General features: G+C 33.0%; 1 protein-coding gene across 1 annotated transcript in view; it reads right to left on the bottom strand.

Moving 5' to 3' along the window:
• LOC111056335 (proto-oncogene tyrosine-protein kinase ROS) overlaps positions 1 to 11,555 on the bottom strand; it is a 163,642-nt gene extending 152,087 nt beyond the window's left edge. The window contains 2 exon segments of the mRNA XM_039433568.1: positions 326 to 388; positions 11,079 to 11,555. Coding sequence (XP_039289502.1) covers positions 326 to 388; positions 11,079 to 11,219 — 204 coding nt within the window. The 5' untranslated portion in view covers positions 11,220 to 11,555.
• Between the last annotated feature and the right edge of the window lie 1,048 nt (positions 11,556 to 12,603).

Raw genomic sequence — 12,603 nt, 5'->3', positions numbered from 1 at the left:
GAGAGGTCCGAAATTCGTTAAATAGAGGTAAATAAGCAGCCAAAACTCCAAAATGTCATGGGACCAGGTAAAAATTCGTAGAGGATTTCGTCAAGTGGAGGTTCGTTATACAGAGGTTCGACTGTAATAATTGTAGTTGGAAGGCAAACAAATAAGAAGAAGATATAAACAAGAATAGAGTTGATCACTACCATTCTAGAAAATAGAACCATTATAATTCAATGTTGTAAATATTTAGTAGTATGAGGTAATAGCATATATTCAAATGAATGATGTTGGTAATAATTATTACAATATTATTGTAGTGGAAATCAGTTTCACCTACCTGTTCAATTTTACATTCGGGGCTGCAGCCCACATCAAAATGCGCTGCCTCCTCCGTTTGGTTCTGAAACAACACAAATGAGCATTGAAATAGATTATTAAAGGAAAAATGATTATGTCTTTACTGTAAAATAATGTAAAATATACTAAAAATGATAATATAATTGCCTCTTCCCCGTAATCCCCATGCACACGAGATGGAGGAGGAAGAAGAAGAATAAGAAGAAGAAGAAGAAGAAGAAGAAGAAGAGAAGAAGAAGAAGAAGGAGAAGAAGAAGAAGAAAAGTGAACGACGAAGAAGAAGAAAAAGAAGAAGTAGACGATGAACGGAGTAAGAGGAGGAGTAGGAGGAGGAGGAGGAGGAGGAGAAAAAGAGGAACAAGAAGAAGACGAAGGAGGAGAAAAAGAGGAACAAGAAGAAGACGAAGGAAGAAGAGGAAGAAGAAGAAGAAGGAAAAGAGTACGACGAAGAAGAAGAAAAAGAAGAAGTAGTCGATGAACGGAGTAAGAGGAGGAGTAGGAGGAGGAGGAGGAGGAGTAAAAGAGGAACAAGAAGAAGACGAAGAAGAAGAAGAAGAAGAAAAAGAGTACGACGAAGAAGAAGAAAAAGAAGAAGTAGACGATGAACGGAGTAAGAGGAGGAGAAGGAGGAGGAGAAGGAGGAGGAGAAGAAGAAGAAGAAGAAGAAGAAGAAGAAGAAAAAGAAGAATTCTTTTAAGCTCGTCAAGGCGGTTCAAATTCATTATCATAAGTCGAATTCTTTAAATTAATGGGAAACTTATTGTTTATCTGAATCCTTAGTTTACCAGTAAGCACAAAATACTGCAGTTTTCAGTAGAATACAGCACAGAATACAGCAGATTATAGTAGTTTTCTCTGCAGTAAGTCTATAATAATTATTGTATTGAAACTCGAAAATCTTCTAAGTGTCCTACTCTTGAAAGACGTGTTCCAAAACTTGACAATATTCAGAAAGCCCAAGCGTAGGGTTTCCTACACCACCTGTCGTTATTCTGTCCTTCCCTTAGCTAATTTCTTGAGAAAAATTAAGGGCTAGTCCTGTGGACCTTCACACAGGATGTACAGGCATTACACTCGGCAGAATCCAACGGTCTGGAACGCAATCTGGTGGGGATTTGTTTACAGTTTGATCGTCGTTAGATTTAACCCATCTTTATTGATGTTAAGTGACGTGGTAAAGGACTGAGCTTTGGTGGGTGACTAACCCATATCATCTAGTACAAGATTTGAGATTCACAAAATATGAAGTTTTTATTTTCATAAAATTCAAATATTCTCAGATAGTTAGCTAAGGTAGAGTATATTGTGATTCCCTGTATTGAAAGTTTACATGATTTGATTCTGCAACTAGAAGGTAACCCGTGCTCCGCGAAGGTCTAATTAAAAACTTGACAAAATGAGAACTTGACCTACTGAAATCTTGAATAATTTAAAATAGGCCCATAACCATCCTCGGTAAATTAAGAATCTACATGCGAAATTTCAAGTTAATCAGTCCAGTAGTTCAGACGTGATGATGTGTCAAACATAGTTTTCCTATCTCGTACGCTCTTTCTTTTATTCTTTTCTGAATAGAATAGAATTTTAGAATAAATCGAAAATTCTGAATAGAATTTCTTTCCTTTACTCTATTAAGCCAATTCTTTCCTTTATTATATTAGATTACATGTTTTCACTAAAAAAGGCGGGTCTTCAACTTGTTTCAATACGTCTGTTATCATTTTATCAAGTTTGGGGCGGCTAAAAGATATGGATATCAGTTAACAATAGAATATAGATTACAATTTATATAACTAATTCTACTTCTGATAGTTATATAAATGAATTATTGTACTCAGTCCTTGGTTGAAATTTGATTCAAATTAGAAGAAATATTATGTAATAAATTCCCTTATTAGCGAGTGTCTTCGCAATTAATTGTCATTGAATAATCGATTAATTAATAGCCACTTCACAAACTAAAAACTTGACGCACCCATATCTTGAAGAACTGAAGATAGGTTCATTGAATTAATCAATTAATTGATTAATTAATAGCTACTTAACTTACTTATTTAATTAATTAAATTAATTAAAGAGTGAAAACTCAACTTACTGAAATCTTGAAGAACAGAAATTAGGCCTATAACCATCTCGGTAAATTAGGAATACATATAAAATTAATGCAAAATTTCAAGTTAATCAGATCAGTAGTTCAGACGTGATGATGCGTCATTCGTGAATTTCCCATCCCGTTCGTGTATAATCCAATATTCTTTCCTTTATTTTATTTATAAATGTAGATGTGTATGAGGGTTTCTCATTATCTATAAGATAATACTCTTGTTGCTGTATTCATACAGAATGACATTTGGTTGAACTTCAACACTTCAACAGTAGAATTTCTTTAAAATTCCATCCAGTATTTCTCATTACAGAATTTCTCACATACTCTGGTTAGGTGCCAAAAATTGAATGAATTCAAAATTATTCCAAAATGTCTCTCTAAAAAGATTTACTTCCCAACTATTTACACTATTTTCTGCTCTATTCTCCAGTTTATATGATGATAGTTCATTGAACCCCAAGATCCTATAATACTTTAACCTTTTTTCATAATATAAATTTTTAACAACCAATCTATTCAGAGAGAATATGGTTAGGTAACTTTATCAGAAATCTACCATATAGAGTGTATATCATCATACTCTATTTCTCATCGCAATTAATTATATTAAAATTTTTAATCATCTTCTTTTTTCAAAATTGGTTTCTTTTTTTGTATTATGGGAGTGAGTTAAATATGATATCACTACATTGAATAACACTATACGCGTATTTGTATGGTAATTTAATAGAGTAAAGTGAAATTTCCATCTCACACAGACACAATGTCAAAATAATAATTATATTTATAAACGTTGGACAATACTTTTCAATTTCTGATAAAGAATATTGATTACTAATCTGTTGAAACTCATTTCTAGCGTGAAATTCGCAAACTAGGACGGAGTTATCAATTTTCGTTAACCTCTGGCGTGATAATTCCCCAAAAAAGCCGCCGTATCGAATAATTATTTTATTATCTCCTCAACCTACTATGTTTTTTGAACATTCTCTTACTCGATAATCATACTTTTTCCCCACATACAAAATTGATAATTTCTTACATAATAGTTTGAATATTCAATAAAGTGGTAGTTTATCAACAATAATTTATGCGATTAACTTCCAGAGAATGTAGATTTAATAGTATTGTAGTAACATTTTACTAGCGAAAACTCTATAAATGTTATGGGTATAAATTAGTGATGTTGAATCAACAATACCATGTTTATGATATTTTTATTACCCTGTTAAAAACACTCAGAATTATTCTTTAGAAGCTTGTAGAATTTTTGTAGGAAGTTTATTTTTAGTTCGATATCACAAAAATAGTGTGACATACTGTCATAAATAACTCAAATGATTGATCTATAATACAATAAAAGGAAGAATTGGCTTATACATGTACTAGTAGGTAACCCGTGATTCGCAAGGGTCTATTTTAAAACTGCAAAATGAAAACTTGACGTAATTAAAAATCTAAATTTGAAAATAGGCCTATAATAATCATCCTCGGTTAATGAAGAATCTATATGCAAAATTTCAAATTAATCAGTTGAGTATATTTCAGACGTGATGATGCGTCAAACATAATTCCCTATTCCGTGTATAAGCCAGTTCTTTCCTTTATTATAGTATAGAAAACTGAAGAATACATGATACTTGGATACCTCACAGAATCATATTGATTTTTCCAATACATCAATAAATTTTAGTTCGATTAGGATCCTCCTCAATTTGAATCAGGCAGCCTTTTGTTTTCCCAATTCCAAACAAAATACCTAAAATACTCGGAGATCTAAATCATTCCCGTTTTTCCGGTATGCAATCCACAAGTTGACATGTTTTGATGCGAACAAACGAACACACGAACAAACACAACCCTACTCTCCCTTATTATATAGATGGGATAGGGAATTCACGAATGACGCTTCATCACGTCTTAACTACTCAACTACTCTAACTTGAAATTTTGCATATAGACTCTTAATTTACCAAGGATGGTTTAAGGCTTATTTTCAATTCTTCAAGATTTCAATACGTCAAGTTTTTAATTAGACCCTTGCTGAGCATGGGATACCTTATAGTATACATAGTATATTATATTCTAGTATATATTCTATATATATTCAACTGAACTACTTTATTTAAATCTGCACTTAATATAATACATTATATACTTCATAGTAAACCTCACTGTAGTATCCATGTTTCACCTCGTTCCAGTTCGGTTAGTATGAAAGTCAAAATTTGAACCAGCTAACTGTACTATAGTATAGTACTATACTAGAGTATAGTATAGTACTATAGTGCTGCAGTATAGGGCACAGCTAAACAACAAAAGCCTACAATTTAGAATAGCCGACTACTATACTATTCGAGTAACTATATACAGGCTACTCTAGAATTTGCCACTATTATTCACTCAGGCGCGTTCTGTCCTGTAGTTCCATTCAAAATATAATGTCAGCATTAGTTGAATGAGAAGGTTTTGATGTTATTCATGTAAAATACTGTCAGTTTTTGGTTAATCTCGCTAAAGTCGCTCTAAACATTATTTTTCTTACATATTTCACTTCTCGTATCTATCTCACACTGTGGTTATCATTCTCTTTTCCTACTGTATTCTCTCTATTCTACCTCATTCTTTCCTTCATTTATTTCTTCTCTTTAAATAATATTGTTCCGTAATTTATTTCTTCTCATGTCTAACTTCTAACACTTTTTTCCCCTAGTTTTTTCACTTTTCTTTGAACATTCTTCAAGATTTCTTTCTTCCTTTTTTCGTCTAACTTTTTCACTTCTAGAAAGTTTCAATTCTAAACTTTCTTACTTCTTCTTCCACTCCTTTGGAAATCTCTTTTCGTGATATTTTTCCACATTCTTTCATTTATTCATTATATTTGAAAATCCTTCTGTGATTTCTATCTTCTTCTGTTTGACTGTCTTTACTTCAAACTCTTCTACCACTTCATTTGAAGTTTTCTTATCTGCAAGACGGCAATTATGGTACAGTATTTGCATAATTTTTGGAAGCTGGAAACGACCTCGTTTTGTACTTTTGGAGAAAATTTTAAAACTAAATGATATGAAGTAGTCCACAGATGAGATCCACAAATAAATGAGAGATGAATTTGGTTCAACGTTCAATTAATCTTTGAAAAATAGTTGATACATTCAAGGCAATAAACTATAAATCTCATGTAGAACCATAGAGAAACAATAGCATAAGTAGATATCCCATGGTATAGGGCATTTATGTCGCAACTCTTACTGTTATCTCAAGCCGATAGTCCATGTAATTCTTTCCCGTAAAGCTGTGTGACACTGGTAGTCTCTCATATTGTGCCGTTCATACACTCTCACCCCAACAAAACGGTAAAATTCGACAATAATCAACAGTAACTTGAAATTTTGCATATAGATTCTTAATTTACCAAGGATGGTTTAAGGCTTATTTTCAATTCTTCAAGATTTCAATACGTCAAGTTTTTAATTAGACCCTTGCTGAGCATGGGATACCTTATAGTATACATAGTATATTATATTCCAGTATATATTCTATATATATTCAAATTGAAACTACTTTATTTAAATCTGCACTTAATATAATACATTATAGTAAACCTCGCTATAGTATCAATGTTTTCACCTCGTTCCAGTTCGGTTAGTATGAAAGTCAAAATTTGAACCAGCTAACTGTACTATAGTATAGTACTATACTAGAGTATAGTATAGTACTATAGTGCTGCAGTATAGGGCACAGCTAAACAAAAAAGCCTACAATTTAGAATAGCCGACTACTATACTATTTGAGCAGCTATACTGGCTACTATAGAATTTGCCACTATTATTCACTCAGGCGCGTTCTTTCCTGTATTTCAATTCAAAATTATAATGTCAGCATTAGTTGAATGAGAAGGTTTTGATGTTATTCATGTAAAATACTGTCAGTTTTTGGTTCATCTCGCTAAAGTCGCTCTAAACATTATTTTTCTTACATATTTCACTTCTCGTATCTATCTCACACTGTGGTTATCATTCTCTTTTCCTACTGTATTCTCTCTATTCTACCTCATTCTTTCCTTCATTTATTTCTTCTCTTTAAATAATATTGTTCCGTAATTTATTTCTTCTCATGTCTAACTTCTAACACTTTTTCCCCCTAGTTTTTTCACTTTTCTTCGAACATTCTTCGAGATTTCTTTCTTCCTCTTTTCGTCTAACTTTTTCACTTCTAGAAAGTTTCAATTCTAAACTTTCTTACTTCTTCTTCCACTCCTTTGGAAATCTCTTTTCGTGATATTTTTCCACATTCTTTCATTTATTCATTATATTTGAAAATCCTTCTGTGATTTCTATCTTCTTCTGTTTGACTGTCTTTACTTCAAACTCTTCTACCACTTCATTTGAAGTTTTCTTATCTGCAAGACGGCAATTATGGTACAGTATTTGCATAATTTTTGGAAGCTGGAAACGACCTCGTTTTGTACTTTTGGAGAAAATTTTAAAACTAAATGATATGAAGTAGTCCACAGATGAGATCCACAAATAAATGAGAGATGAATTTGGTTCAACGTTCAATTAATCTTTGAAAAATAGTTGATACATTCAAGGCAATAAACTATAAATCTCATGTAGAACCATAGAGAAACAATAGCATAAGTAGATATCCCATGGTATAGGGCATTTATGTCGCAACTCTTACTGTTATCTCAAGCCGATAGTCCATGTAATTCTTTCCCGTAAAGCTGTGTGACACTGGTAGTCTCTCATATTGTGCCGTTCATACACTCTCACCCCAACAAAACGGTAAAATTCGACAATAATCAACAGTAATCGGCTTGAGATAACAGTAAAAGTTGTGACATAAACGACCTATACCATGGAATATCTACTTACGCTATTGTTTCTCTATGGTAGAACATTCTAGATTGGAAATAAATTTCAATTTCAGATTGAATAAAATAAGCGCCGGTTCTCTGATTGGAAGGTTAGCTAGCACTATAAACCAGCTCAAAGTAACTTACAGTTAAACACTCTATTCCGCTCATTTCTCGGTGATTGTAAGCGAACTACAATAATATTTATGCCTATCTATCTATCCTTATAATTGGAAAAACTCAGTTTCATTTTTCTCGCCTTCACATTACGCCTATTAATTGGATTTAATATCAATTAGATCTGACAAATCTAATAAATGTGGATGTGACAAATATAAAATTGTGTTTTTCAATTATGGAGAAATTTCACAATTCAAATTCCTATTTTATCCTAGTAATAACATCTCCAATTTCCCACTTACGAAGTGACAAACACATGTAGACAGTTTGGTGTAAGGTTAAGCATTCCTAACTAGCAATTAGGAGGTACCGGGTTCGACTCCCGGGCTGGCAAATAATTTTTGGATAAGCTCTCATCGAATCTCCATCTTGCTGTTAACCCTGTTGTCAATATTTGCAGTAGTAGAAGTCTTCGGGGTGATTTAAAGCATTTAATTAAGATTTTCTTTTAATAATAATCAATCGGAAAAATTGAGTTATCCCAATTTTGGATAATTCAAGTGCTCTGTAAATTCAGTGTCACTTGAGCCATTTTTAATCACCAGTTGAATTCCATTATTAATTACGGCATGCCGGCAGTTTGTAAGATATAGTAAGGCCGGCTTATCCACTGGCTGTAATAAGGCAAGGGACCTTGCAATTACTGTAATTTACTGTAACTATATAGTTACTGTACTATAATTGAAACGACTGTTGTAGCCAGCATATATATCTCAATTGCCACCCGTCCCGTATAAGAGATGAAATTTCATGACCCTGGTCAACATTAGTTTTATTGTACCAACTCAAATTGCTGCTCGAATTAAAAAAATATTACATAGTGAGTAAACAGGGTCTTCTTCTGGAAGTTGAATAATTGGGAATATGTCAACAAGTGTTTTAGTGAATATAATGATTTAGAAAATACATTGTGAGGTTCACGTTATAATGGCAGTATTTGATTAACATTGGCGTTGCTATGCTTGTCTATCATTCGACAAAGCAGATATCCTTATCCAGCTCTACAACGATGCCAGATCGTGTTTCAACAATGTATGAATATAATTAATTGAAAAAATGATTCATCTCAATTACAAAAATGTATTAATCAATCATTGAAAAGTATATACTCTCGATGAAAAAATACAATCAATTTTTTCAAACAAGAATGACAGTTAATATTACATGAGATATACCGGTATCAGATATCCTGTGTAGAAGGCAGTGGCATGGAAGAGAATTGGCAACGCGGCTCTCCTATCTTTCTCCACTGCCATATAACGTGGACCTCACTATAGTCTACTCATGCTTTAGTAGTCTACGAAGAAGAAGAAGAAGAAGAAGAAGATAAAAAAGAAGAATAGGAAGAAGACTATGAAGGAGAAGATGAAGAAGTAGAAGAAGAAGATGATGATGATGAAGAAGAAGAAGCAGAAGAAGAAGAGAAAAGACAAAATGAAAAATATGGAATCAGAAAGACTAGGAATGGGTAAAGTTGGGGTTAAAATAGAATTGGAAGAAGGTATGTTTATTGGGAAGAAAAGGTGTTGAAAATAAGAGAGCGAAACGAAAATTGGTGGAAGACAAAGATGAACGAAATCGCTTCAAAACGAAGGAGGAAAGCATTATATGAAGTAGGCGGACACACATGTATGAAGTGGAGGGTTGTTTCATTCAGAAGACTAAGTTTGAGAAGTTTTTAAAGAAGTTGGAAACTTTAAAAACGAAGATGTTGAAAGAGAAGTAGAGGTTTGATGATAATGATGATGATGATGGAGAAGAAGAAGAAGAAGAAGAAGAAGAAGAACTAGAAGAAGAAGAAGAAAAGAAGAAGAAGAAGAAGAAGAAGAAGAAGAAGAAGAAGAAGAAGAAGAACTAGAAGAAAAAGAAGAAGAAGAAGAAGAAGAAGAAGGAGATGATGATGATGATGATGATATGATGATGATGATATGATGATGATGATGATGATGATGATGATGATGATGATGATGATGATGATGATGATGATGATGATGATGATGATGATATGATGATGATGATGATGATAAGGAAAGAAGAACCGATTAGCTTTTTGATAAGCGGGGAGGGGGTCTATGTAAACCTTTCAGTAGCTCATCAAACCCAGACGATCAAGCTACATTCTTCGCTAATTCTTGTTAATTATCATGAGATTGTTCCACATCGCTTTGATTTTTGTAGACCTCCTTTGCCAGGCTAGTGATTATGCCTTCAAACTGTCCAGTAAACTGATAATGCAATTCTCACAGTTTGTATTTCTCATTCGCGGTGTTGATGAATTTAACTAACGAGTTTGTATTTCTCATTCGCGGTGTTGATGAATTTAACTAACGAGTTTGTATTTCTCATTCGAAATAATTTCTGAATTTCAACTGACGATTCAAAGTAGCTGTACATGAGATCTCGTTTTGAAATGTCAAAATGTTCCACAGTTTTGATGCTGCAGAAAGTCATATTTCCACAAATATGCAACAAAGTTGATGCATGTATTTCTAGTAAATGTTTGTACATCTGCAACTAATAACGATATGTCTTACGGAATGATATAAATGTTTTCTCTATAAGTATGTAAATTTCGGTGTCATCCGATGAGCGATTGGGGAAAAAATAGTCTACTGAGCGATCCATTGTTCATAATAACAATAAGAATAGGTAGACGCTATGAATGGGAGGACTTGGGTGTCATTAATCATCAGGGACAGTGACGGAGAAAGGCCACAAATCATTTGTTGAATAAAATTGTATCCAATAAACAATATTTTAACAAATTATTGAAAAATTAGATTTTGGTATTATAAATTTATCAAAATGAAAAAAAAAACTCAGGAAATGTTTTCCAAACTATTACATTTGAGCGCCTAAGTTTAAATGTAAATTTTGATCTCTGTTGATGGAATATGTCATGTGAATAAAATATAGGACTACTCTGTTGTATATCCATACTTTTTCACTGTTAAAATTAAACTTGAACTATAAAAAACACTTTTGAAGTGAAAATACACTTACTTTTGTAGTGACGATCGTTTCGACCTCTTGTTGGTCATCATCAGACAAACAACAGGTCGAAACGATCGTCACTACAAAAGTAAGGGTATTTTCACTTCAAAAGTGTTTTTTAAAATTCAAGTTTAAAATATAGGAGCCATTTCGCTTCTATATATACTAATTTTAACAATTGTAGATTGGCATGAACTTGAAATTTGTGATTGCTTATAGATGTAGATTGCTTCAGATGTGAAGTTGATCTTAAATCTTCTTGATATCGCTTGTAGCCTTTCTCCATCTTTGTCCCTGATGATTAATGACTCGCAAGTTCTCCCATTCATAGCGTCTGCCTATCCTTATTGTTATCCTGAACAATGGATCGCTCAGTGGACTGCTAATCGCCAAAATCGCTCATCGGACGTAACCGTAAATTTCCATGACAAGAGATAGAGATTTGTATAATCAGCTCAATCTTAACTTTCATGAATCATTTACAGTTTTCTCATGACAGCAAAGAATGATATGTGTATAAGTGATAAGTTTAAACCTTTTCAAGATTTAGTAAGCTGTCTTACAAATATTTATGGAATTAAGTTAAATTACCTGTAAGGGACACCTGATGGCACACATCCTTTCGGGCTGATAATCCAACAGACTATCCTCAGTCAGTTGATTGGCAAAACTCGTAGAAAACATCAACACAAACAAAAATCCAACCGATAACTGCAACAATACACTTCCCATTTTTGAAAAATGTCATCAAATTTGTCAAATTTCGAAAACTACACCAACATCTTGTCCCAAAACACTATCTTCGTGGTGACGCGACGGTCCGTTAACTTTAGATCGACGTTTAACATTTTAACGGTTATTAATGGTGAGAACTAGATTTGAAAACTTGGTTGTAGCGTCCTAGAAAGCTGACACATGTCTCATGAGGGGATTTATTGCAGAAAATGAAAAAGACAGGAATTTCTCTTTCAGGAAACTGGAAAAATTTTCAAATTTCGGTCATATTATGAATTTGACTATGATATTGATGATGAAGATTGCAATTTTCTAAACTAGTTGAAATATTAGAGGGAGCACTTTCCTATTTCTTTATGAAGAATTAAACTTGAAAACTTGAGCAACGCATTGAAAGATTTTTAATTAAGATTTTCCTTGATTTTGGCAATTGATACAGATTTATCACTTTTCAAATATCATAGAATTCGCTATCAGTAATAGAATACGAATAGAATTCACTAATTGAATTCGAATATCAGTAAAATGGCGCTAATTTATATCGATAGTTCATTCAACTAATTGTTGATTATTTTTGTAATTGTACTTATCTTTCTACTTGTTGATGTCACTTTTACGGAAATTCTCACTTGAAACTAAATTGATCTTTCACATCAATATCCATTCTCAGATCATATGTGCAATGTCTAATTTTCACTGTCGTGATATCACTTTTTTTTAAACTCATTAAATAGAAAATTTGGAGCAAAAACTAATTCGCAAAACTATTGTTAATCCATGAAAATTGTTCGATATTTTTTTAACGAAGTTTCAAATCGTCGTCACTTTTAATAGTATTACGAACTAATTTCTAATTTTCATCCCTAAAATCTAACTAAAACTGATTGTTCAAACTTTGATAAGTCGATAAAACAGTTGAATAAAGTCGATCAATTACTAATTATCACACTTAAATCGTCACCTTCAATAAAATGTGATTCACCTTAACATAATATCAAAGGAATTCCGAAGAATGCAACAAAAACAACGCGTAGATTATAGAGCGCGCACCCTAAAAAAACTTGACACTGTCCGGTGTTTCTAGTAGGACGTTCCAACATAGACTGACGACTGATAAGTTAAACTTGCTGACTCCGGTTGACTCCTGCAAGATAGGCAACCCGCTTCACATCTATTAACGACTGTCAGAGTGTGGTGGTGAGGATGCATGTGTGTAAGAGAGAGAACAAGTGAGTGAGGAGTGTGTGAGAGTGAGATAGAACGAGAATCTAGAGTGTTTATGAGAGGGGAACAGCTCTGCTAAGCGCTGTAGTGAGAATCACTTTAATCTGTCATCGTTCCTTGCGGATAACCTCGATGATTCCAATTCAACTAATGCTGA

The sequence above is a fragment of the Nilaparvata lugens genome, chromosome 7 (assembly GCF_014356525.2).
Source record: "Nilaparvata lugens isolate BPH chromosome 7, ASM1435652v1, whole genome shotgun sequence".
NCBI lineage: Eukaryota > Metazoa > Arthropoda > Insecta > Hemiptera > Delphacidae > Nilaparvata > Nilaparvata lugens.
This window is presented reverse-complemented; position numbering and strand designations above follow the sequence as displayed.